The sequence below is a fragment of the Miniopterus natalensis genome, chromosome 17 (assembly GCF_054644295.1).
Source record: "Miniopterus natalensis isolate mMinNat1 chromosome 17, mMinNat1.hap1, whole genome shotgun sequence".
Lineage (NCBI taxonomy): Eukaryota > Metazoa > Chordata > Mammalia > Chiroptera > Miniopteridae > Miniopterus > Miniopterus natalensis.
In genome coordinates this window covers 43,761,276-43,787,428 of record NC_142097.1, presented here as the reverse complement: position 1 = coordinate 43,787,428, position 26,153 = coordinate 43,761,276, and the positions used below count along the sequence as shown (strand labels likewise).

The window sequence follows — 26,153 nt, the reverse complement described above, 5'->3', positions numbered from 1 at the left end:
CTGGCTGACAGACTTCTCCCCGGACCAGTGTAGCCCTGGATGTGCTGTGACACTGGGACCCCCGCTCAGAGCAAACCTGCCGTGTGTTTGGCCACCCAGGGCCGATGCTGATAACACTGGCAGCTAGAGCTGGGCCCAGACAATGTCCTAGAGTCTAGGATACCTTGGCCCCTCTAAGCCCTCCCAGGGCCCAGGGCTGGGGTCCTTCCAAAGGAGCTGCAGGCATATTCCAGAGGGTGAGCAGAGTAGGTGTGGGGCCCTCCCCCTTGGAACACGAGGACCGATGCGTACCGGAGGAGTAAGAGCTGGTCCAGCCAAGGGGGCTGGCTCCCCAGGTGGAGGAAGGCTTGGGATTGGTGAGCCCCGGAGGTGGCCTCGTGGGTGCAGTAGTGTTTCTGGGCACCTTCCACAGCTCATGAGACAGAGAGGCTTGCGTGTGGGAGGCGGGGCCAGAGGACCAGGTCGATTTCATGTCTGACAGTTTACCTGGAAGGGTAGGGACAGGAGCACAGGCATTCCTGAGAGAGAGAAGGCAGCGCGTGCTTGGGACCCACGCCGAGGGCTCTCTGGCACCGCGGCTGCGTGGTGAAAAGGAACCGTGAGACCCAGGGGACACGCCCTCTCCAACTTCGCCTGTATTCAGTGTGGATCTGGCTAGCATTTCTGAGAGTTAACCAGTTTGCTAACTGTGCCAAACACAAGTTTGCCATCAAGGAAAGAGCATTTTTGTAGTTTGGTGTTAAAGCTAACCCATCGACACATTCTGCAAGGATACGTGACGTAACAAACTAATCAAGGTCAGAGGCTGATGTGCATCTATCTTGTTTGGGCTTCTTTGGGTACCAGCCTGTTCAGAGCCAGGCCCGTGACACAACCTGCTGCACTGTCATACTGTCCAGCTCTGAGACGGGCCCTCCGTGTCACACTGTGGAACTGGGCGGTTGGGCATCTTGGCATTTGGGTGGGGGAAGCGTGTTTTAGGGCTCTTTGGAGAAAAGCAGAAGAGGTCACAACCCTCAGCCCTAGTCCTGGCTGCACCCAGGGCTCAGCTGGACATGCAGACACCTGGATGTCGCCACGCCTGCCTCACCGTCCTGCGCAGGAGGTGCTGGAGGCAGAGGGTCTCTGTCCCTGTGCTCCTTGGACCCCACGGCAGGACCAGGCCAACACACCCGAGTTAGTTCTCCAACCCTGGCCACCAGCGTCGACAGTGACCCCACAACAAACAATGCCAATCTTAGCAGACGAGGCACTGGTCAGAGAAACAAACGCCAAACCTGCCTCAGGACAGGAGAGATGGCTTTATTCCACCCCTTCTCTTTAGCTGGACATCATGGAAGTATTAAAGGTCTAAACACCTCCCCTTTGCAAATATCAGGAAGAGTAAATGCTAGAAGGAGTAAAATGATGCAGAAGTTCTCACCCTCTCTCTCTCGGACTCCCTTTCTGTCCCTCTGTCTCCCTCTCTCTCTGTCTCTCCCTCTCTCTCCATCTCCCTGTCTCTGTCCCTCTCTCTCTGTCTCTCCCTCTCTCTCCATCTCCCTCTCTCTGTCTCTTTCTCTCTAGAATAAGATGCGGGAGCCCGTGGGGACGACTCTCCCGGGCCGGGGGCGGCACCCCGCAGTGTGCTCCCGGGTTTAGAGGGTCCGCGTGAGGAGCGTGGTGGACGCAGAGCTCCAGGTGAAGAGCCTGCGCACAGCGCACCCTCCGGGTAAGTTCTCTGTCCGCGACCCTGCTACCGGTTTCTCCTGCGCATCCGTGCTTCCTACGTCCTGGCCTTAACATTTCAGAATGAAATTCCGCAGGAGCTTTATCACCGACCGTTCTCTACTCTTACTGGAGAGACTCGCAGACTCCGTGGCTGCGTTTCCCTTCCTGACAGCCGGGAGGCAACCGCTCGAGAGGAGGGAGGGCCCTGTCACTGGAATGTCTAAAGTGCCTCCCAGAGCTTTAAAGCGTCACATCAACTTCCCCTTGCAAACAAGATAAAAATACAAAGACGGGGCAGTCGCCATCTTCTTACACCTCAAACAATATCCACAAAATTACAAAATTAAACAAAACAAAACAAAACAAAACTCCAAGCTTCCTGATAAATTTTGCCGTGAAAGATGAGCACTTTTCTGACTCCAATGTCTCAGGCCCCTCACGACCTCCCACATTTCTCTGAACTGCAGGGGTGATGAAGAGAAACCTGTGCTCTTAACTGCGAACCTGAGCGATGGCCCCAGGACAGCAGCTTCCTGCCCTGAAAGCGCCTGCACCCAAGAGGGACCCTGCTCCCCGGGAAGCACCGTCTCTGCCGCTGGCGTGTTTCTATGTCGCCCCCTCACAGTTCTCAGAGGGAGCTGGAGGCTGGGGAGGGTCAGGATGGAGCCAGAGCTCTTTGACTTGTGTGGAGGTGGCTGGGGGAGGGGACATGGGCACTTACAGTGTGGCTGTCATGTTCTGTACCACAAACACTCTCAGTTGACATGGGAGCCCCATGGCAGGACCCCTCCTGGGCAGTGCAGAAAACAATCTCCGGGGCAGCCTTAGAGGCTTCCAGGCTGCTGCAGCGTCCACTGTTCACAGCACAGCTGTTTGCAGCTGTCCCGCCAGTACCCGGCCTCCTTAGACCGAGGACGCCTGAGTCGATGACATTAAAACTCACTGATATCTGCAGGTCTTCAGTTCTAAAGGACAGAGGCCTGTGGATACCCTAAGCTCACTTCCTAAACCCCCTCCTTTTGTTTACCAACACGCGATCAACCCTAGAGCCCAAGATAGCAGACTATTTCATCCTATGTGAATGTCTTTTCACGTTATAATTAACAGCAGAGAACTTATATTTTAACCGTGTCCTAGTTTGGAAATATTTGGTTTTAACAGCGGAACTTATCCCATAAACTACAATTTTCCTTTCCTGAGGAAGTGTTAGTGTCAGCGTCGGAGAGAGCCTAGTGCACTGCAGCCTGGCACAGTCATCTCCGAAGGTGAAGCTCCAACACCGGAACAAACACTGGGCTAGTGTAAATTCTTAGTACCAAGTCAGAGCTTAATGCCAATAAATAAAAAGCAACAATGTAAGAAAGACAAGACCTAGTGTACTCAATAAAAGAAATTCCACTGCGGAAATATATAAAATTGGTGGCTGCTTCTCACTGTTCTCCTTCCAGTCACCCAGGGCAGGGCAAGTTTTCTTAATTTCACACTCTCTGTACTTCAGATCCAGTTGGTCACTCAGACACCAGGGCCCTGCGTGGCCGGTCCGAGCTGGGTCAGCCAGCGGGGACGCTCAGGAGCTCCTGGTGTGAGGCAGCACGTCCTGCCCTGTAGAAAGGGGTCGGCACTGTGCAGCCTCTGCAGTTTCTTCACTGCCCTGCTGTGGTGGCGATTCTGGTAAACAACGGTTCCACAGAGATGTGCTCATTCTGCTCCCCTTCTCCCAAATAACAAACCACTCTGGGCGCTGGAGTGGAGGAGCCAGGGTTTTCCAGGAGGTGGCCTGGTGCTGGGACAGAGGAAGTACCTGAGCTGAGCTGCCCCTAACAGTCAAGCCAAAGATGTCGCACGATGCCACACGTGACACCACATGAAGAAAGTCATGTGAAGCTTCCAGTCACCCAGTAGGATGGTGTCTGATTTCTATCCTAGAGCTAGAGGCCCCGCCTCCTTGTTTTCTGACACCAACATCCCAATGCAGAGGTCGCCCACAATGCCCCCGGGCCCTGGAGACCAGGGGGCACCAGATGATCCATTGGGCCTCTGGCAGGAAGCTCTATTCTACACCCAGCAACCCCAGTTCTTTTCAACATCTTTTATGCCCAGGTTGGCAGTTACCCACACTTCTCCACAACCCTCCAGATATGCTGGACACAACCGTGCCGCCACACTCAGAGTGATGAGCATCGAGGACTGAGTCCTTCCTCTCTGCTGTGCCTCGCCCTGGCCCCCCGCCCTCTCATACAGGCTGCATTTCCCACAGCTCTGTGTCCCCTGTACCACCCATATGTCCCCGATAGCAGGGATGCACACAACGCTCTACCAGAAGAAGCCACCACATGGAAACGTGAGGAGGTGCAGCACTGAGTGGGAAGGATGATCTGCACTTACATTGGTGATCTCCCCAACCCCAGACACACTCAGGATCCCATCACTTAAAGAGCCATAAAAAGAATGCACCTCTCCCGTAGGCCCCCCCTGAGGACTGTGCCTGGGTTTTTACCAGTGATGACATCTATGGGAATCCGGCAGCTCCCCCGTTTGAGCGCTGGGTGCCAACCTTTCCCAACAGTGGCACCCATAGGGCACTGGCTGCAGGCCCCAGGGAGAGCCGTCCTGCCCTCCCAGTGCTGCGCTGGACATCTATGATGCTCTCTAATTGCACAGCTCTGCCCCCACTTCCTTCTACCCAACCCCAAGTCTGACACAGCTGTGCCCAGGCTCAGCATCGTGAATGTATCCAGGGAGGAGGTCCTGGGCATGGATTTCAGGCTCTTTACCAGATCTCTTGTGGAAATGAAAACTAGACTGAGGTGAATGAATGAAGGTTGTTAGTTCATTTTCAGTTTAAAGAGATTTCAAGTGGAAATCTTTTCATTAAAAAGCTTAATGGTTAATACTGTGGTTTTATAACACAAAGTTTATAAAACACGGTGTGTGAGTAAACCCAGCAAAAACATTTGGCCCAAATCCACCTGCACTTTCACCGTAAGGACCACTGGCCTCTTCCTGTGTTGCTGCCCATGGCTGGAGAAGCTGCCCACCCCGCACGTCTCCTGCCACCCCTGCCACCGCTGAGCGCCACGGAGCTGCCGCAGGAATGCAGATGGGCTCCTCACCTCCGCTCTTGAGGAGGTAGCGGTTGACGTCCTGTATGGTGGTGTTGATGGTGGGCCCAGTGGGGACACTTCCAGGAGTGACGTCAGGGTCATTCTCGGGGTCTATGTTCTGAAGTCCTTTCCACGGAACTCCAGGGTGAAATTCTGGAAAATTGCAAACAGAATGAGATCAAAACAGGAGGATTAGGAGCCTTCACACTGACGGGAATTTTAATAATCTGCTAATTAAATGGAAAGGAACAATTTAAGACTTTCTTTCAGTCAGTCATCAATCCTCTGAACCAATGAGAAGCAGGCATTACAACTAAAGCCTGGAAGCCACTGGCCCAGGTGGAATCCAGTGCCACGCCCCGTCAGTCCTTTAGCTGAACTAAGGGGCTACAGCACTCGGCGCCAACCACCCCCAAAACTGATCTGACCAGTGGGTTCCAGAGAAAAAGCCAAAGCTGTGGGCTGGTGCTTGCAGGACTCTCAGCTAGGCCTGCCCGCTCTGCCGGGGCATGGGGCGTGGAGCCCATTCTGATTTGCGGCTGCAGAGTGCCGCCCCCTCTTACCTGGGGGCCAGTTGATGCTGGAGCCGTTTGAGATTTTATCACTGTCAGATTTGGCACGCGACCAGCTATGGGGGACGGCTACTGGAGGACTGGCTGGTGACTCGCTGTTCTGAATCAAGTCGTACCGGCCATAGGAGTCGTCAATGGAGGACTTGGCTGGAGGCCCAATGCCCAGACCTCCAGGGATAGCACCTGCGGGCACAACAGGGAACAGCGTGAGCCGGGCAAGCCCAAGCCCTCCCTGCCAAGCACCAGTCTTGTCCTTTGCACAGGAATGTGGACTGTTGGGCTTGGATAGCCCAGCATTCTCTGAGGACAAGTGACTTCGTCCCTGAAAGACAAACTCTTCAAGAACTGCCTCAGTTTGTCCAGTCGGATGTCCTGATAAAACATGTACCCAGCCAACAGGAAGCTGGCCCCACGGAGCCTTTCCTGGGACAACCTGTGAGTGTATGCTGAGCTGGTGTCTCTGTCCTTGGCTCCCTCCAGATGCTGCCCTCACTAGGGAAGGAAAAACTGGCGTGTAAACTCAGAGGCCCTGACCACAGAATAACCCACCTCGCCACAGGCCCGAGCTCTCTCGTGCCAAGGAAAGTGCCAGACAGCACGTGATGACTTTCTTGGAGAATTAACCCTTAGAATAAACCCTTGCTTTATATCAAGAGAGAATTATATACCCAGCTTCACTTTCTGTGCTGCTCATGCTACCAGGAAATCCAGAGCTGAACTCAACGCTCAATAGTGGGGTCACCTCTGAGGTCGCCAGCACGTGTGTGTCTTCCTCCTTCCTAACCACTGGCTGTCTACTGCGCTTTATCATTTTATTGAAAAAACTTCCTGTTCAGTAAGCTAAAATTTTTTGAAGAACACAGACATAGACAAAAAGTATGCAGCTGCGACCTGTACTGTTTGCTGCCCTGGGGCATTTTCAGTTTCTTCTGGGTTTGCAGCTAAGATCTGGGGCTTGAGGTTGTAAGAAGTTGGATCACTGACTATCTGGGACCTTGTGTCCTCTGAGCTGAGTTCTTAGAAGAGAAACGCGCAAGTGATGAAGGAGAGTGCTGGGCATCACTGGGTGCAGGGCTCGGCCGTACCGTGCTTGCCGGGGTTCTGGTCGAGAGGAGAAGCAGCACCGGGTACGTTATCCATTGGGTTGGGGTGTGTCCACTGAGGGAGGCGCGACTGGGACTGAGACGGGTCCTTCACCGCCAGACCGCCAGTCATGTCCATGCTGCTGACATTCATGTTTGGGTTCAGTCCAGCTGAGAACAGAAACACTGTTAGGGCAGGCCTACTGTCCTCAAAACAGTCACTTTCTAAGGCTCTCCTAGAGAACCAATCTAAGACTTAATTCACCGCCAAACATTTGAGCATTTAGTGCTGGTGGGAAAAGAAACCTTGTCTTTTTAATACCACACATTTCTAAGAATACCATCCCTGGATTAAGGTGAAATGGTAACGAGTAGCCGTTGATTAAGACCAACAAGTCTCTTTTATGTTACTTTTCCAGTGCTCAGCACTGGCTGGGATAATTGAGTCCACCTTCAGTGAAAGGCCTTTACCAACTGCTTGGTGGGAGTTTGTGAGTTCAACACAAACACCTTCTAAGGGAGTGAACTGAGAGCGGGCGCTGCTGCTGGCGGCAGTGTGGGGCCAGCCTTGGCTGTTTGTTGCAGGAAAAGCAGGTACTGGGTTTCGGTGGAGTACCATCCCTGTGCCAGGTTAATGAAGAGGTAGGAGGACATGGGTGATAAGAAGGTTGGGGAAAAGAGCTCCTGGTGGGGACACCAGTTATGAGCTGGGCAGAATCACCAACGGGAGCACCACTTAGTATTCACGGATCACTGCCAGCTGCAGGCCCCACCCGCAGGCCCTGGCACACAAGCACAGGCGAGTCTCTACTCCTAAGCAGGGCAGTTTTGTTCGACAGTTTTGTTCTTAGCTTAAAGTCAGGGGCTACAAACTCAAATGCCTAGACAGGCCAAGTGGGCAATGCAAATGCAGGGGAAGTGGCCTGGTGGGGACTGTGGCAACTGGACAGGGCTTGTCCTGAGTTGGCAGGTGCTATTGGTGCCACACAAAATCAGAACCAATGTTGCCATTCTCAAGAGAAACCATGGGCCACTTTTATTTGAAACTTTCCAATTTTTAAATGCGCACACGCACACACCGTGCAGACCTAACAAAAGCCCTCTGTGAGATGCTGCCATTTGCAGTCTCTGCTTTCACCACCTGCCTTCGCTTCCACTGTACAGACCTGGTGAGGTTAGGGGGTCAAAGGGCTCCAGGTCCCAAGCTGGGCCTTAGCCCACCTCTCCCAAATTTTTGTACTCCCTCCGCCGGCCACCAGACTGCCCTGTCGGTAGACAGCCGGGGCGCCCTCTCCTCTGTGCAGGCTCCCTCCTCCTCTGCTGACTCTGACTTGGCCCGAGGTCCAAGCTGAAACCCTGCTCTGAGTTTCCTTTCAACTGTGTGAGGAGAGCATGAGCGCCCCCTTCCCCAGAGCGCTCTAGGGTGGCCATGCCTGCGGGGGGCGTTCTCTCGTTTCTATGCGTCTGGTCTTCCTGTGTGGACGGCCACCTCCAGGAGTCAGCATAACAAGCAGAGGTCACGTGGAGGAAGGTGGCTGGAGTGACAGTGGCTGAGACACTGCTGGGCACTGACCCTAGGGGGCGACATCACAGGCTGTTTCCTATACTCTGTTAGCTAGTTATTGTTAATACACTTTGACGTGAAGACTAGGCAATTTTATCCAAGTTATTTTTCATCTAATTTTGAAGAGTTGGTCACTCTCCAAACAGGTTGAGACAGACACATGCATGGGAGCTGAAGCTAAAGCATTTTAGGGTAAGGATGGAGTGGAGTTTGCTCCTAAAACTACTAGTCTTAAGAAAGATGCTCTTCCCTGGACAGCCAACACTCCACAAAGCAATCGCCATGCCAGGCGCTGCCCTAAGAGCATCACATATTAACTCATTTTCTCTTTGGAGGAATGAGTTACCTCTGAGGTAAGCATCCCCACCTTACAGATGGGGAAACTGAGGCAAAGGGCATCAGGCAAGTTGCACAAATAGGAGGTGAGCCAGCAGAGGCGGAGTTGGGACGGTCTAATCCCCAAGCCAGGGCTCACTGCTCCTCTCCTGCGTGCTGGGCGCAGAGGCGGCGGTGGGCCTTCGTGCTGCTGCCGCAGGTTTATCACTGGAGGTGTTTACAGCAAAGCTCCTGCTCCGCAGCGAGGAGCCGGAACAGCTACTCTCAGACTGCTGGGGACGGCATGGCCCACGCGACCTTCCAGCCCTGGCTGTCACATGGTGACCCAGGCACCCCCCAGCTGGGGGTGGCTCTGACCCAGCGGAGACTCACCGAGAGGGTAAGGAGCAAAGGTGTTGGGTGAAGACTGCTGCTCTTTGGTCTGCAGGTCAGGCAGGCCGGTGGCCTGGGGGTGCGGGGGGAAGCTGTCCATGGCCGATTTGCCTGCAGATGGGTGCAGAGACAGGTGCGGCGGGGGCGGTGGGGGCTTCACGAGCAGGGCCTGGGCCAGCTGGCGCTGCTGCTGCTGGATCTGCTGCTGCAGGTTAGTGATTGTGCGCGCGACCTGGCAGTGGACACGTGCGCGTTAGCGGGAGAAGTGACACCGGCTGGTCACCCTTTTGTCAGTCTCTATTACGTTTACGCCTAGGACACTGCTGGCTGGGCCAACCTCCTCCCAAACCTAGGTGACCCCAAGACTTGTAAAAGGAGAGGCTTAGCGAGAGAAAACCCAGTGGCAACAGAACAGCCCATCTCTTAGTGCCTCCTGGAACAGGGGGACTAGAGCTCAGGGGCCCGCTACGCCTCGACGATACCCACTTGCTGCTCCTGCTGTCTCATGGGGCCGGACACGTTCCGCTGGGCCTGTAGCATCTGCTGCTGGATTTGTAAACGTTGGTACGCCTGCAGACAGAAAGAGCAATTAAGCACCGTAAAAAGCCACTGCCGAGTGTTCAGTTTCAGTACTGGTTAAAAAGTAAAAAGAGAAAATGGCCAGGAGTCTCAGTCCCCTTCCCATGCTGTGGCTCACACTGCAGGCGAGAAACCCTTTTAAGAGAAATGCCCTCCCACCCCCAGCACATGGGTCCTGACAGCGCACCCCGGCCAGGGCCCTGCGGAGTGCTGCTGGAGAAGTCGGTCGTAAATAACTTTCAGTTAATTTAACGAAGAGGTCAAACTTCTGCTGTAGTCACACAAACTAAAAGTAAAAAGAAATGAGGACAGGCCCTGCCGGGCAGCTCGGTGGTTACGGTGTCATCCCCACACGCTAAGGGTGGGGTTTGATCCCCGGTCAGGGCACACACAACAATCAACCAGTGCAGCACAAACGGGAGGAGCAGCAAATCGATGTCTCTCTCTCTCCCTTCTTCTCTCTCTCTCTCAAATCAATAAAAAAATTTATAAAAATAAAAAGGAGAGTAAAATGTAGAAATATTTATTCTTATGCTGTCACAAACTGAAGCTGTCTGAGCGGCTCAGGAAAGGGGCAGACCGCGGGCGCGCTGCCGGAGCGCAGGATGCCACATTCCAGGGCTCGTAGGTACGGGAGCTGTGTGACGAGCTCGGTGCACACGGAGTCTGAAGTCCAGACCGTGGCGTGTCTCACAGGCCCCACCTGTGGGGCCGGGGAAACAGCGTGGCGCTCTTCTGTACACAGACGCAGGTTTGGTCATCTGACTGTTTCAAAATGATGGTTGAAATATCGTAAATACATGTAGAAACTATACTACTGGACGTGCCTCATTAATATGTAAAGTAGGAACGAATAAAGTACTGCACTTAAGTGAATCCTTATAGGTCCTAAAACAGAACCTTAGGATGCACCGAAACGTTACCAACTCTTCTGGAAAAAACATAAGAACAGTGTACGCTGCTTTTAAATCAGAACATTTCTGTGGCGTCTTTCACACAACAGGGTGGATAACACTGACTGACAGGAAGATCCTAGACCATCAGTGCGACAGCCAGCACCGTGTCCCGTCAGAACACAGCAGTGTGCTCGTGTTCTCAGGAGCAGAGAACCATTTCCTCTCTAGTAAGAGTTGGAAATAATATGCTTTGTGGTGGTTTCCTCCCCACCTGAGGTCAAGGTCTACTGCTGGCGGTTGTAAGCAACAATACTGTGCTCTTGAGCCACTGCCCGTGGCTCTCAGGCCTCAGGAGGGCTTACCACCACACGGAAAGGAGCCCACCTCCCTTTTATGGATGAAAAAACAGCCGGAGAGCCCAGTCCGTCCTGGTGCCCTGACTCCCCCCACGCCCCAGCTCTGAGTACTCCTGAACACTACGACCTGTCTCCAGGACATTCTCCTGGAAGGAATGGTTTGATGACAATGGTTTTGTCTACTGGAGGCCTTTTTCTTTATGATTCCCGGTCATTTTCTATGAGATGACATTGTGGGACCACCCTTCTAAATAAATCAGACGTCACCGTATGAAAGCAGGAAAGATACAAGTGGTCCTTTAGTGGATGTAAATTCAGTATGCGTCTAGCGACACAATCACACGTTATTTTATAGTAAAAGCAACATGACTGTTAACAATTCAAAATTCAAGATATGTTGAATTATAAAACTTTCAAGAAGTACTGGGCTGCCCTGGCTGGTGTGGCCCAGTTGGTTGGAGTGCTGTTCTGTGCACCAAAGGGTCCAGGGTTTGTTTTCTGGTCAGGGCACACACAGGAGGCAACCGACTGGCATTTCTCTCCCCACCCTCCCCCTTCCTCTTTCTCTGAAGTCAATGGAAATATGTTCCTGGTGAGGGTGAAAAACAGTTACTGGGCTCCACCAGCTGTCCTCCTCGGGGATTCCTCAGCATCTACTTTATAATAAAGCAGCTTCTCTCATAGTAGAGTATTTGTGTATTCCATCCTTAGAAGAATTTAGAAAATAGCCACTGATATTATTTTGTGTTCTGTCATCTGACTTTTGAGATGAGAAGTCTGGTCAAGAGCTCAAGCTCCTGAGATCAGGGAGGTTCTGTGAACACGGAGGAGGTGGAGTTTACAGACCTTAGTAAAACACCCGTAAGCGAAACGCTTCCTAAATTCTTTTTATAGTTCATAATGTAAACGCCAAAAAAGTGTTCTCTGACTACTCTTATCAGCCAGTGTGCGCTGCGGCATCGCTACACGCGGCATCTCTGTGGCCATCAGGGCTCCTCCTCGCGCCAGAGCGTGAACTTGGACGGGCTGTCCACTCACCAGCTGCAGCTGATAGAGCTGGTTCAACATCGTCATATGCTGAGGGTTAATTGGCGAGGTTAATAGTGCAGGGTTGAGACCAATGTTTTTTGCTGCAAACTGCAAAAGCTGTGCTTGAACCTGTTTAATACAAACACACCAAGAGGCACTGCATCACTATTAAAATATTTACTTGTCTGTGTAGTTTCCAAATTGAAACTGATTAATTGACAATTATATTTGTCTCATGAGTGAACCTCAAAAGCCGTTAGAAATGTGTGGACTTTTAATGTGAGTTACACACTTCTGTAAAGAGCAAGGAAGGAAAGAGGGGAGGAAGAGGGGGAAAGGAAGGAGAGAGGCCTCCTCTAAATATCCTAGTTATGAATTAACTTTCCAATTCTTCTTCTAGGAGTGACTCTGGGTTGCCTGCCAGAGTGAAAATCAATTGGCCCAATCAAAGGTGTGCAGGGAAGGAGCCATTCTCACTCGGCCAGAGCTGTCTCAAGGGGGGCAGGTGCACCCTTCCCCATCGATGGCACCACGCCCCCCACAAGAAGGTCTCATCCAGGGCGGGCAGCAACCCCTCCTCAAGCTTACGTGCTTGGGGAGGGGTCCCCCTGCTCATGGAGACACCCTTGGTGGGGACATGCCCAGCCTCCCTGGTGGCAACGGCACTTGTGTGGCTCTGCCAGCCCTGACCTTGACTGTCAAGGGTGCCTCTTTGCCTGGAATTTGCTGTACTGACGGATCCGGAGCTGGGCACTGGCTGCTGATATGTCCCCACTGTGTGCTCTGCCCACATGCCACAGCACGGACGCAGGACCATTGCAGGTTCAATATGGGCGAGCAGTTTTTATGTTACTGGTTGTCAAATGGGCCCTAGAAATGTGTTGGTTTCTCTATTTATGGTACATATGTTACATTTCCTTGAAGAATAAATGTAGCTAAGGGAGGAAGGTGAGTCGGTCGACAGAATCATCTGTGAGGGTGAAGTGCGGGGTGGCTGCGTGCAGGGCGTCGAGGAGACGCTGTCCGCCCCGGGACCGAATGTCCTGCCCCTCCGGCTGCAGCGACCATGTCACTGGACCGGGACGAACGCTCCATCAACGGCTTCCACCCGCACTGCTGCTGGGTGTGCCCCCCCCCCCCCCGCCGGTGGCTGCGGTGCCCCAGGAGCGGCTCTCAGAGCCTCTGGGCTGGGACAGGCCAGGGGCGAGCAGATGCCTTCCCTCCTAGCCGCAGCGCAGCCCCGACAGCACGGGACCCCGGGCCCCCGGGAGCCGCAGGTCAACGGGCCTGACCTGAGGGGATAGAAACTGAGGCACTTGCGCACGGAGACTGGGCTGGGAGGGGGTCAGCGGCGCGGGCGGCGGCGGCTGCTGCAGGGTCCTGGCTTGTGCTGCTCCACTGCTGCCGAACACACCCAGGCTGCCGCTCGGGATCTGCGGGGGACACGGGTCACCAGGGCCGCGGCCAGGGCAGCACGGCTGCGCCCCCGGGCACCTCGCACCTCGCGCCGCAGGGCCTTTCAGGAAGTGCTGCTCAAACTGGCGACCGGGGTGGGAGCCAGTCAGGGCGGCGCACCTGTGTCTTTGCGGCCGTCACACGAAAGGAAACCACACAGGGTGACCGGCCGTGGACACCACACGCTCCCCCGAGGCTGAGGCAACAGTCAGTGTGAGAGAAAAGTCAACTGCCACACAGGAAACAGCTATTTCAACAACAAAACCGCAAAGTGAAGGAAGGGACACCCAGGCAGTTAACTGTGGGACACTGCACCTCCTCTGTGACAGGACCAGCAGGACCCCCGTGGGCAGGACCGGGGCCATGCAGGTGCCCCCCGAACCACCGGTTCAGCTATGTCAGGCCCCGAGGGGCAGGCCGACTGGGTGCTGCAGACAGCAGGAGACACGCTTCTGGTAGCTAGCCCGGACACCAGGCAGCACGGGGCTGCTGGGCCACCCTCAGCGTCCCAGCAGCTAATGACGAAGTCTGGTCCAAGAGGAAACCAGCGGGCGGGGATGCCCTCTAGCTGGATGAGTGCAGTCTGCCTGCACACTGCTTCCCTCTAAAGAATCTAGGCCAAGAAGGGACATGGAGCAGCCACCCATCCAAACCCGCAGGTCCTCCCCACAGTGACGTCTGACAGAGACTCACTTCCCCCAGGGTGTCAAAGGCAGAAAAAAAATGCTAACGGACCTGAAAACCACTGTAACCTTATGAGAGATGTCACCTCTAGTTCTGAGAAAAAGAGAGCATGGTGCTTTCTGGGATCAACATATTGAAGGTTCTGATTTATGCCCAGACCTGGCAACCAGAGGCTGCTCTGCAACACGCAGCGTTGAAACGAGTGGTAAGTGAGCGTCAAAGGCGCTGGCTCAAGTGTATCTCAGTTATGTGGAAAACGAAACATGACTGTGAAGCATTTCCTACAGCATGGCTAACCCTCAAGGACTGGGTTCAAGTCTTCACGCCAGCAAACCACTGAAAGGGAACCCTGTACGTTTCAAGGGCCTTATACATTTGCCCACACTTTAGAACATGGTGCTCATTAAAATAAGGAAGGTATGCCTCAGGCATTCCCACAGGCGGGTGACTCGAGGCCACGCTGGCTCTTGCCCACAGCCTTACCTGCCGAGAATTCAAGCTTTGCACGCCCAGCCCCGAGGCGCTCCCGCCCAGGGCCTGATTGGGGAGTGCGCTGTTTGAAAGGGGGGGCTTCAGGCTTGGCGAAGGCAAAAATGGTGAAGTCGTGGGCTCTTCCACAAGGCCGCCGTCCTGATTGGAGAGAGAAAGGGAGAGCTGTGTGCAGTGTCCACCTCAGACAGAGCACCGAGCCGTTTCCCACGGGCGCACAGGGACGTGGGTGAAGACAGAATTAGGAGAGAAGCGGATGGTAAACGAATGAACATGGGCAAAGGAAGGAGGGAAAGAAGAGAGAGACAGGTCAAGGTGCTGTTTTCACGTTAACGATTAGTTTACAAACACATATGGTAGCTGACAATGTTCTCACCCAGTCCCGACCCTACCCAGGGGTGGAGTGGGGAGAAAGGCAGAGGCTGACTTCAAACACTTTGCCACTCTCTCCAAACAAACAGGCGCCCCTGAGAAGCCACTGCCGGGCACTCGGCATTTGCTGGGTGGAGCTCTGCTGACAGCCAAGTTTTGGACAAATGCACCAACCTCATGTGGTTTAAGTTAATAATCGTGTAAGTTATAAATCAGGCAGAATTCTATTAATTTTTTTTACACTTATTGAGGTCACACTATGTGTCAGGCCCCTTGCAGATTTATTGTATCTAACTTCCCAATAAGCCTGCAGCATGACTCCACTTTAAAGATGAGGAAACCAGTCAGGCCCCCACACTTGGCAAATATTACAGAATGCCAAGTTAAATTGGAGTTCCAGACGAACAACAAATAATATCTTAGAATATGTATGCTCCCCAAATTACCTGTTCATCTGAAATTCCAAAGTCACTGGGCACCGTGGCTCTGATCCCTGGGCACACTGGTGCAGGGCGGGGCCAGGACGTGGGCCTCACCCAGCTCTCTGCGGGGAATGTGGGGCCAAGGACCCTGTTTCTCTGAGAACAGGGAGGAGCCCCATCTCCTCTCCTGCGAACCTTTCCTTTTTTCCTAACTTGTCCTTTCTGGCTCCCATCTCATTTCTCAGGTTCCCCACTTGACTGAACTGAATGAGGCGCTTTGCAGTCATGTCCTCTGGGGAGGGGACGTCACTCCAGGATGATGCTAAAAGGTCTGACCCAGTGACTGGACATGTTAAACACCCAGGGGAGACCCGCACAGACACCAGCACGCTCTCTGACGTGGCCGATCCCAGCAAGGGCCAGCCGGACACCGGCCCAGGCCCAGTCCCTTTTCTCAGACTCATCATGATAATCCATCCCTCTGGCCAGAAGTGTGCATATACAATAGGACAGTGCAGGAATCCCACGCCCCTTGTCTGCTGCACAAATTGAAGCAGACAACCCGGCCAGGGTCACCCAGTAACATGGAAATCAGTTTTCAGTTCTGGCACTTTTTATTCATCACATCATATAAAATAAGCACTACGTCTTTTGGGTTAAACACTTACATATGCTACAAAAACTGGGCAAAGTCACGTAAATCTCACAGTCCAGCCGATTTTTAATCTGGCTTCCCTTAAGGACACAGATAAAATGAAAAACACCTCCCGTAAAACAGACAGAAACCACCTAAATTCATACCTTGTCAAGAAAGGTGGGGCGGTCCACGGAAGACTCTTTGGAGATTGGTGGGCGGCAGCCGAGGGGTTTGGTGACCGTTCCACTGTAGTCAGTCACCCCCAGTCCACGCTTGTCCACGTCCAGCTTCTTTTCCAGCAGAGCACCTGGAGCCCCAGACACAGCCTGACACACGTGCCAAGGACCAGTCCTGACGCGGAGCATGGGACCCCCAGCCCCGGAGACAGGGAGGCCCTGGTGTGGTTCTGGCTGAGGCCTGACCATCTGCCGGCCCTGCTCCCAGCCCTGGCTCCACGCCTCTGCACTTGCTCCTCCGGCCACACTGTCCCTCAGGGCCCAGCTGTCCTCTCCCTGGGGACCATCCAGCACAGCCCCAGTAGCATTGGTGTGAGCATAAAAGCCAAAGACACTTACGGTGACATTACCCAGGGTCAGGAAAACGTCAGCCCCTCCTTAGCTAATGCTTCATCATAAAGAAATGTGCCACATGACTGCTTGTAAGAAATATGTTAAATAAGGTCTTTAAACAGACCGCATGTCAAAAAAGGTTGTGTGTTGGCTGGTGACAGAATGCTGTGGCCAGAGGTGTGCAGGCAGCAGCCACAGCCCCCACGAGCGACCCTGTATTTTGCGCGAACATGTTTAATGTAATATGACTTCTAAGGCAGCCAGCTCCAGAACTAGGGTTGCTTGTTCCTGGACAGTCTCAACAGGAGCGAGGGCTCCGCCGGCCCAGCACGGGTGTCCTACAGCTCCCTCAGAAAAGATGGGAAACATTCATCTACTCGCTGAAGCTCGACGTGGCGCACAGCCATCCGTCCCGGCGCCCAGCAGCCCCAGGAGCCTGGCTACGTGGCTGGGCACACGGCACAGTTCCTCTCCGCTGGGCCCGGCCCTGCCCCTGCCCACCCCGCGCACCTGGCCACTCATCCCTGACTGCTTTCAGGGCGTTACTTACTCATGGCCTGATCGAGACTCATGTTGTGACTCTTCAAGGCCTCTTCAGCTGGCTCTCTCTGCGGAGGAAGATGGTCTTCATTAGAACGTGTCAGCAAAAGGAGAAGCTTACGGAGCTTCACCGCTGTCAGCTCGGGAGTGATCACTATCAAGCTAGCACTACTAGGCTCTGGAACTGGAAACACTTTTCCTCATCGCTGAGGTTAGTGTCAAAGGCCTTGCAAACAGAACACCTGTGTTGAGAAAACGCACTGAGCTGATTTCTGGAGCAAACTTCTGTTCACACTTTAACAGCAGAAGGCTCAGGGCCCAGAGCCCGCACCTGCTCCTGAGCAACCCTGAGTGAAATCTCTGGGACGGCAGAGCCCTGACGGCCACCTGCTGACAGAGGACAGGATGGCCCTGGGCGGACGGCCCCCCTCCAGTTGCCCCCGCAGGCCCACAGCTGCGGGAGTCACTGGGAGAGTCAGAGCACAGGGGTCCAGCCTCTACTGTTAACTACTTTTCACCAAGAAATGTAAAAAACAAGTGGATTCATTTGATAATTACCCCTGTGACTGACACACTGACTGGACTCCAGGCAGGCCTCCATTTCATGTGACGAGGGGGCCACACAGGCCATGAGTCTGCCCAGCGGAGGGCCTGTGCCCCACGTGAAATGGGTGGCTCTCTCCTCAGGACTGGGGCCACTCTGGCCTCTCTCCTTAGGGGCATCCACAATAATCAAAAGGTAAACTCCTGTTTGACTGAGACATGGAAAGAGGACACCTGAAGAGAATTCTCGGCAGACACAGGTGGTCTCTCTCGCTACCTGGACTCCTGCCATTTGGTCTCAGGCACTGCAGACTGCGACTCGTTTTCTGGAATATCCTTCGGCATTGAACTCTCCCTGCGCGTCACCTGAAACTCAGGGTTCTTTTCCCGTACACGAAGCTTTTCCTGTATACCAAGTCTTTTCTTATGATCTTTGTCAATGTATTACGTAAACTGAAAACTCACATTCAATTACAAATAAAAATATAAAACTATAAACCAATGGAAAGTAAAAATAGCACAGCATTTTTGATCTAGAGAGAGGCTCTCACACTTCCCTCACAGAAAGGGTACGGCTCTCGCTGTGCTTCAAACAATGACCCTGAACACAATGCCAGGTGAAAGGGAGCCTACGAGTCAGGGCCATGACCATAATCACAGCCCTTCCTGTTACACATCACGAGCATGGATAGGACGCACGGGCCATGCGGGGGGGGGGGGGGGGGGGTGTGAGCAGAGAAGATGCAGTCACCGGGAAGCCCATGTCCGTGAGTTGCTTGATGAGCCGGTTCATGATCCAGGCCTCGTCCTGCTTGCCAGAGGTTTTCATGCCCTGGAAGGAAGTGTGGGCAAGGGACCCCATGAGTCACATTTTCTTCTAGACACGGGGAGGCCTAGATTCAGGGGACTTTAAAGTCACAGAACATTTTTGTATTAACGCTGAATAATGCTGTATCTGGAAAGTCCCCAGCAGCATTTCAGGGCTCGTCCTGGGGACGCCTCGGGTACACTTGAGGGTTGGCCTGTGTTTAGTTCATGGGCTTAAAACAGCAAGATAATTCTCTCCCCAGAGGATGCACTCAGATCACAGGCTTGTGTCACTCCATCACCAAATAATCGCAGCAAGTGCTCCCTTGAACACAGCCGTCTGCTAACACTATGTGAAGTTGACTAAAAACTGTGTTTTGCCCTTTCATAAGCTTTAGCACAGAACACAGGGGGTTCCTTCCAACAAAAAACCTGCTCATTTTACTAACTACTCATTCCCTACAGCCTGAGGGTAGAGGGAAAAGTGAAGGTAAATGTCAGGGAGGGTGGAGAGAGAGAGTGAGAGTGAGAGTGAGAGTGAGAGTGAGAGTGAGAGTGAGAGAGAGAGAGAGAGAGAGCACGCAATGCACAGAGCGCAGAACAGGAGGGCATGGGAGGCTCTGCGACGGGGCTCCGGGCGCAAGACCTGAGCTCCCTCCTCAGAAGCTTCCTTCTCATTCTGAGACTACAAAGACGAATGATGCCGTAACACAAGTATACAAGTCCTCCTCTAAAAACATTCTTCAAGGGGCCTGCCGTGCCCGGCCGGGGGCACGTGAGGGGCTAACGGGTCTCTCCTCACAGGGGCAGCCCGGCTGGAGGCTGCTCTACCCATCGCCAAGCTCCTGGGCAGCAGGGCCAGCATCCCAGTCTCACGGGCCGGTTTGGTATTTCTGGTCCCTTCATAGCTCAGTTATTTGCCAGCCTGCTCGTAAAAAGACTTCTCTCTGTGACATCTGTGATCACATCTACTTCTTGTGAGCAGAGAGCCCTGGTTTAGGATTCTGGGTTCTGCTTACTGATAACTGAATGCTCTTTTAAGTTCAACTTTTTCCGTACAGGGACTGCATTCATATGATTTGAAAGCAGAAAAAAGGTGCCCATGAAAGCACCCTGTTCCCACTCCACCAGCCCAGTTCTTGCTCTCTCCAAGGAAAAACCACTCTGAGCAGTTTCTTACCTGCCCCTCGGAGAACTTTTAATTCCATGGAAGCCACACATGTGCACAATCACACTCACCTCTTCCCTCCACCAGCAAAGCATACGACCCTGTAGTGCTCCACACAGGGACAGTGTGCTTACTTCTCCTGTGTCTTCAACAGTACAACCTGGTGATCTTTTCATATCAGTATGTATAGAATCTCTTCTGAAATAATTATCTAACTTTCTATAATATGGATGCAGCATCATTTGACTAGTTACCCCAGTGATGATGCACACTTATGTTCTTTTTTCCCCCTTACTACAAAAACGCTGCAATAGAAGACTGCACGAATGCCATCTGCTAGCCCAGGACAGCGGAAGCGCTGTGCAGAGCCTGTCCAGTGGGCACAGTGCTGCCCTCTGCTGGGCGGTGCTAATTCACACACTTTGCGAGCAGAGCATGCTTATTAAATGCCTGCATGTCTGCTGAGATGAAAGCGGCCTCTCAGGGCTTTAAGCTGAACTCTCCGCAGGTCAGGCTGACACCCTTCCACACGATCAAGGGCGATGTGCGTTCCTTTTCTATAAATCACCTGGCGACAGTCTCTTCTTGTTTTCTACTGGGTTACTGGTTGACTTAAAATCAGTGTCTAGGGCCTTTTTATGTACCCAGGAGATCAGCCATCTCCATGACAGAGTTACAATTACAATTACTTTTTTCCAGTTGGTATTTGTCTTTTGACTCTGATTGTTGCATTTTATGTCATGCACAGCTTGTATCTTTACTGCCTATAGCCTACAAGTCATCTGTGGCTTTTAGGTTTTCAACATGCTTAGAAAGGCCTCTCCCACTCCAGGACAGTTTTAAAATTCACGTTTGTATGGTTTTGTTTTCCACATTAAAACCTGTGATCCATTTGGAAGTCGTGGTGCACACACTACCCAGCTTCTCTGGAGGGCTGCCCGCCTGGCTCCGGCCCCAGGAGCAGGGATGCCTGGGTCTCAGCACTGCACTGCCTTCATCCCTCAGAGATGAAGGAGCCAAAGCAACTTGGGTTTGTGTGGCTTGTGCCATTCAGTATTTGCTGCATTCAAAATGAAAACTGAGAAATTTAGAAACTATGTATTGTTTTAACAAATAATAATAAGCCCATCATGTTACTGTAAATAATGCTTTAAGTGGAGCTTAATTATATTCTCTGAAACAACTTTTTAAGAGTGAGACGGGGAGGCGGGTGCGCCTGTGCATGGCTCCGTGGAGCAGGAGCACCTGCACTCCTGCACTGCCTCTGCCCTGCTTTGCTGTGAGAGCAATTCTGCGTGGTCGCTAGAAAACTCCACCCTGGGCTCAGGAGAGACCCTTGGAAAGTTGCCCGGGACGCTGGGGAGCTCAGGTCTCCCCACTGCCATTCCCTGCAGATGCGCTGTTGGAATAAATGGGTTTTAGGGACGCTGGGTCTGGCGTGCACACCTTTTGGAGCCCTTTCTTGGGGGCGCTCCCCCAGGAGCTGCAGGAGGAGGTGCCTTCCTGGGAGGCAGCATTGCTCCACATGCCTCCCTCTTCGTCTTCCCACTGACCGGGGCCGAGGGTCAGGTCGTCCCCACCGCTGCCCCAGCCTTCTTGCATAGATTTTGAAGCTAGAAAGAGAGTGAACAGGAATTTGTCAAACTCAGCCTTCCCAAAGCAGACAATGCTGCTACAGCGTCATTAGAGGCTGCTGTCATCTACCCTCCCCCAGACCTGAGAACTCAAGCTCCCCCTCCAGCTGCATGCCCTCCAGCACATGCTTTGCTCTTCAATTGCCAGCTCTGTGCAGTCTGTGTTGCCCTAGCTCCCGTAACTGACCACAGATCACACTGAAGCGGGGACACCCTAACACTGACTCCTGTGGCCACAGGAGAAGGCGGCAGTCTCTGCACAGCACAAACTGGCCACTAACATGCAGAGCCCTGAAATGTCACCATCCTCCAAGTGGTTGTTAATCGCTGCCTGATCCAAACCTGCAGCAGTCTGTCCTGTCTCCTGGGGACGATGGCTGCGCCAGGCCTGTGCTGGGCCCAGCCGTCTCTGTTCCTGACAAGCTCCCAGGAGTTGTTTCTAGATTAACTGGGGAGACAGCTGGGGCCTCAGGCAGATGGAGTTACAAGCTGGCACTGAGTTTCCATTTCAGGATACTATGTTTACTCCTTTCTTAAAAGACAGTGATTTTTGGTGTAAAATTTATGTAACATTCTCACTCCCTGGGAAAGCCTGAAGAAGGGCAAAGATGAGGAGACAGCAGTCAGCTGGAGACCGTCAGGCCATGAGATGGGATGCTGACCAGGCATACAGGCACCTAACCAGCCTCCATGGACAGGTCATAAACACAAGCTTGCTGTCTCCAAATGGCCCGTGACTCTGAGCACCAGAAGCTGCCTGCCCCTTCAGGTTTGTAACAAGAGCCCAGCAGGTTGGTGGGCAAAGAGCACATCACCCAGGGTCAGCACAGGAACAAACTCAGAGCAGCAGCGTGAGCAATTAATTTTAACTTCAGACTGAAGTCAGAAATCTTACACTCATGTCAAAAGTACCATATTGCTACACACCCTAACCTAACCTTAGGGGATCCCCCTGGCAATGGTGCCGAGCATCTGTAATGCTGTATACTTTATATGCACTTCTCACACTTCCAGACAATGGGAGGAAAATGCAGCACAGTTTTCTTCCCTTTTAAAAAACACAAAACACCAAAAAAAACCACACACGCACACACACACAGAAAAAAGAAAAAAAAAAGAGAAAATGTATGAACCTGGAGTACCCAAAGCAGAATTTTGTTTCCAAGACAAAAGGAGGGCAAGACACCAGACTGTGGAGTGTTTCCTCTCTGACCTCAGCAAGCAGCAGCCTGCTCTCCCCACGTGCTGGGGAACGGCACACTGAAGCTGCTCAAGGCAGCAGCGGGAAGACCCAGCTGAAGTGTGGCTGCCACGAATCATATGTCAGGCACATGTGCTATATTATTCTGATTCTTTCATTTATTTATTTTTTACAAGGGAAAGTGGGGCTTCTGTTAAAGCTTGTGGTGCTCATGTATCAGATGTGGCAAGTATTTCTTTACAGCCTTAGTTTAATGTTGAAACGTAAATAAAATAAGGAAAGTGTCCTAAAAATTAATTTTTAAAATTCAATGGAAGGTACCCGTCTAAATAAAACCCTCTGACCACTAAACTGTGAGTTCAGGGCAGGCCGAGTGCGAGCCCGAGCCCGCGCCCGCGTACCTGGTTTGCACAGGGCTGGGGCGGTGGCGGGCACGCCAGCTCTCCCAAACGCCACTGCCGGCTCCCCGGGCTGCTCTCCCCATCCGCTGCCGCTGCTGGGGGGCTTGCCCCACGCTGCCGTGCCGTTATCCACCAGGGTGGACGGGGAGGATGGGTCTCCCCACGAGTTTTCAGCCTTTGAGTGGATGTTAGGCATGTCTCCCCAGCCTGACGACACTGAAAAGGATGCCGCAGGGGAGAGAAAGAACATGTGAAACAGGGAGGGAAACAGTAATTCCAAATCCCAAACAACCTCCAGATGATCTACCTTCAGGGGGGCTTTCAGTAGAAAGTGAGAGGGAAACATTAAATCTAATCAGATCTATTTAGCCTCTTAAAGTGGCAATTTTCTCAATCCTGGCCCCCATCCACTTGAAACTGCAAGTCCAGTAAACATTAAAGATCGTTACATTCACAGTATTTGCAACATAATAGGATTTAGAAGAACAGTTTAAGACTAATGGTTAAGAAGTAGCTTTTTTACTTCTGGTATTCTATGTAACAAGACTAATGGTTAAGAAGTAGCTTTTTTACTTCTGGTATTCTATGTAAATTTTGTTACATTATTTTCCTACAAGAAAAACTTACAAGTTGCAAATATATATTGAAAATGATTCCTGCTTATTTTTTGACCAACCATCAAAGACACAGATCCAGGCAAAGAAAAGGGGGATGGCATATTAAACAGGTACATATAAAGTAGTAACTGAGAACACAGACAGGCCAGGCCCCAGGTACAGCCCGCTGGGCTGACAGAGCCCAGGCGCTTGTCGTGAAGACGGGAGCAGTGAGGAACTGTGGGGCAGGGCAGCTCAAGCAGGCTCGCTGACCGCAAGGGCTCTCCAGGAAGTCTTCCTGTTCCTCTGCCCAGTCCTGCTGCACAGCACCCTGACCAGGGACTGGTACCTGATCAGGTACCTCATGATTCCAGCAGGCTATGGCATTACCGTCTATGGCAAAGAGAAGTCATGGGACCAGGCAACAAGGTCTCCCATTCTTTACGCTCCAGCAAGAAAAACACTGCATATTACACAAGTAAATGTCACACTTCCACAGCAACAAAAATTCTGATCGTTGTGTCAATGCCCATAAGCTCACTTGACACTGTTGACAGTCATACTGATGGCCTGTGTCAGTTGTAATTTTCAGATAGATAGAGTTTCTCAGACAGAAATGTATTTTAAATACTAACTGAATAGAACAGAAGGCATAACATGCAAATAGTTAACTGCAGATGTTAAATCACTTGGTTGCAACATGGACATTGCTGTCTCAATCAGAAAGCATTAACTCTCGGACTGAAATTAGCATGGAGTCACTGCCCTTGATGCTCTTTAGTCTAACAAAACACAACACTATTGATCAACGACCAGAGGGCATGCAACCTGAGTCATTTTAAATTATAAGCTCTATGCTAAGCAATGTGTTATGTAAATTACTACCAATAACAGGAAAGTTACCCCTAATCAGACACTGTCGGCAACTGCATTAGAATATTACCTGCAATTACACAGAAAACAATAGTGTATATTGGGAGAAGTAGTTTTACAAATTGAGGGGACAAAATTAAATGAGGAAAATTAACATAGCTGATAAAAATGATGGGTGTTTTAAAACAATAAAGTAATTCAGGGGCTGCTAAAGGCCAATCACTTGTCAAAATACTGATTTATTTAGGTAATTAAATAAAAAATTCACCTAAAACTTATCATCCTTCTACTTCCATCTCTTTGAAAGGCAATACTATAAATTATTTAACTAAATCCAACTTAAGAGTAAATATTTAAGACTATGGTAATTGTAGTTAATTGGTTTTCATAAAGAGTTTTTAATCCCTATTAAAGCAGCAGAAATGTCTACAGAATATTTTCTTTTAAATGTGTATTGATTTCAGAGAGAGGAAGGGGGGAGGAGAGAGAAAAACATCAATGATGAGAGTCATTGATGGGCTGCCTCCTGCACGCCCCCTGCTGGGGATGGAGCCCGAAACCCGGGCATGTGCCCTGACTGGGAATCAAACCAAGATCTACCGGGTCCTAGGTTGATGCTCAACCACTGAGCTACGCTGGCCGGGCTGTATGTTTAACTGTCCTATTTGTGTATCCTGGGACTGGCATGGAGGGGAAGCTCCTCCTGCTTCTTTACTGGGGCCCCCTTGTCCCCGCTTCAGCCCCACCTACCATGCCCCCAAATCACAGAAAAGTAAAAACACCCTAACCAAACCCCACCCCCACAGAAAAGAGGCTGCTGAGGTCATCCCTCTCTTGGTGACTACTGCACAGCGCTTAAAATAGAGTCCCTCTGGCGGAGGGGGTGGGTCTATTTCTGAAGCTTGGTGTGAAGGAGGCTGAGCTCGGACAGCACCTCGCCAACTCACTCCCTCTGCAGGTGACTGCTTTTTGGTCTAATTTTTACACCAAATGATAAAGGAGAGGCAAGTGTCTGGGATGGAGACTCACAGGAAGGACCACGTTCCCAGCTTCTGCTCTGAACATTTAGGGAAACAACGTACAGGTCTTACCTACCCAGGTAGAGAACTGCTAAAACCAATTTCTCCAAGTGCTACTTTAGGATATGGCTGACCTGCCTCTTCCATGATTAATTCACATGACCTCTGCCTTTGGTTATAATATTTGTGCCAGAAAACTATGTGATTAAGCAAATAAAAGATCATTAGGTTAAGTAAGTGCTCCCACCCAAAGGAATGTTCCCCTCTAACTGGACCCAAACAAACCCAGTGATTGTCGCAGTCACTGCTGAAATGCTGGGCGGTGCGACCCTCCCGAGGTGCTGATAATAGTTAGTAGTGAAACAGATAAAAATATTCTGGGGTAAGATCAACGCTAGCAGTTACTTTGGCTTTTCTGATTGCGTGGCAGTAATATTTCCCCTCCATCCACTGCTGCAAGAGGCAACCCAGGCCAGAGCATGTGCCCCACTCCCTGTGGCGGAGCTCGGACCACGTCCACAATGGACTTCATATCTGATTCCACTCCAGCCCTCAGTCCCTTTCAAATTATCTAAATGGTTTGGCGAAACCTGAGTGTTCAGGGATGAAAGAATCCATTTCTACAGATTCTCCCTCAGTCTCACTGTTAGACTAGAGTTTGTGAGGATTTGTTATCACCAGAAGTGTTTTTAATTAATACTCAGTGTTCTCCTGTGTCTGCAAATTGACTTCAAGTGTCCAGAAGGTTCACTTCTAAGTGCACTAGAGGGCGAGCTGCTCGGGGCTGCACGAGGCCACGCACGCTGCAGAGCCAGGGTTATTTCAGGGGGCCGCACATCAGAAACCCCGGTGGAGATTTAAAATGACCGCGAATAGGCTCAGCTGGTCTTGCTCAGTGGTTAGAGCACTGGCCTACGGACTGAAGGGTCTGGGGTTCGATTTGGCTGAGGGCATGTACCTCGGTTGCAGGCTCGATCCCTGGCCTCAGTCGGGATGCATGCAGAAGGCAACCAATTGGCACTCCCCCCTCCCCTTCCCTCCCCTCCCCTCCCCTCCCCTCCCCTCCCCTCCCCCTTCCACTCTCTCTGAAAAGCATTGGAAAAAATACCCTCAGGTGAGGGTTACAAAAATAAAATAAAGTGA

At 51.8% G+C, this 26,153-nt stretch overlaps 1 protein-coding gene across 2 annotated transcripts in view; it reads right to left on the bottom strand.

The window, feature by feature from the left end:
• TNRC6C (trinucleotide repeat containing adaptor 6C) overlaps positions 1 to 26,153 on the bottom strand; it is a 55,455-nt gene that overhangs the window by 5,434 nt on the left and 23,868 nt on the right. For both annotated transcript variants that reach the window (XM_087826378.1, XM_087826379.1), the window contains 14 exons: positions 22,523 to 22,738; positions 20,733 to 20,899; positions 18,063 to 18,143; positions 16,779 to 16,836; positions 15,824 to 15,966; positions 14,223 to 14,369; positions 12,893 to 13,033; positions 11,610 to 11,729; positions 9,227 to 9,310; positions 8,741 to 8,972; positions 6,472 to 6,639; positions 5,378 to 5,569; positions 4,824 to 4,967; positions 292 to 486 (listed from right to left, as the gene is read on the bottom strand). In XM_087826378.1, the coding sequence (XP_087682504.1) occupies positions 292 to 486; positions 4,824 to 4,967; positions 5,378 to 5,569; positions 6,472 to 6,639; positions 8,741 to 8,972; positions 9,227 to 9,310; positions 11,610 to 11,729; positions 12,893 to 13,033; positions 14,223 to 14,369; positions 15,824 to 15,966; positions 16,779 to 16,836; positions 18,063 to 18,143; positions 20,733 to 20,899; positions 22,523 to 22,738 (2,088 nt within the window). The remainder of the gene's footprint in view (positions 1 to 291; positions 487 to 4,823; positions 4,968 to 5,377; positions 5,570 to 6,471; positions 6,640 to 8,740; positions 8,973 to 9,226; positions 9,311 to 11,609; positions 11,730 to 12,892; positions 13,034 to 14,222; positions 14,370 to 15,823; positions 15,967 to 16,778; positions 16,837 to 18,062; positions 18,144 to 20,732; positions 20,900 to 22,522; positions 22,739 to 26,153) is intronic.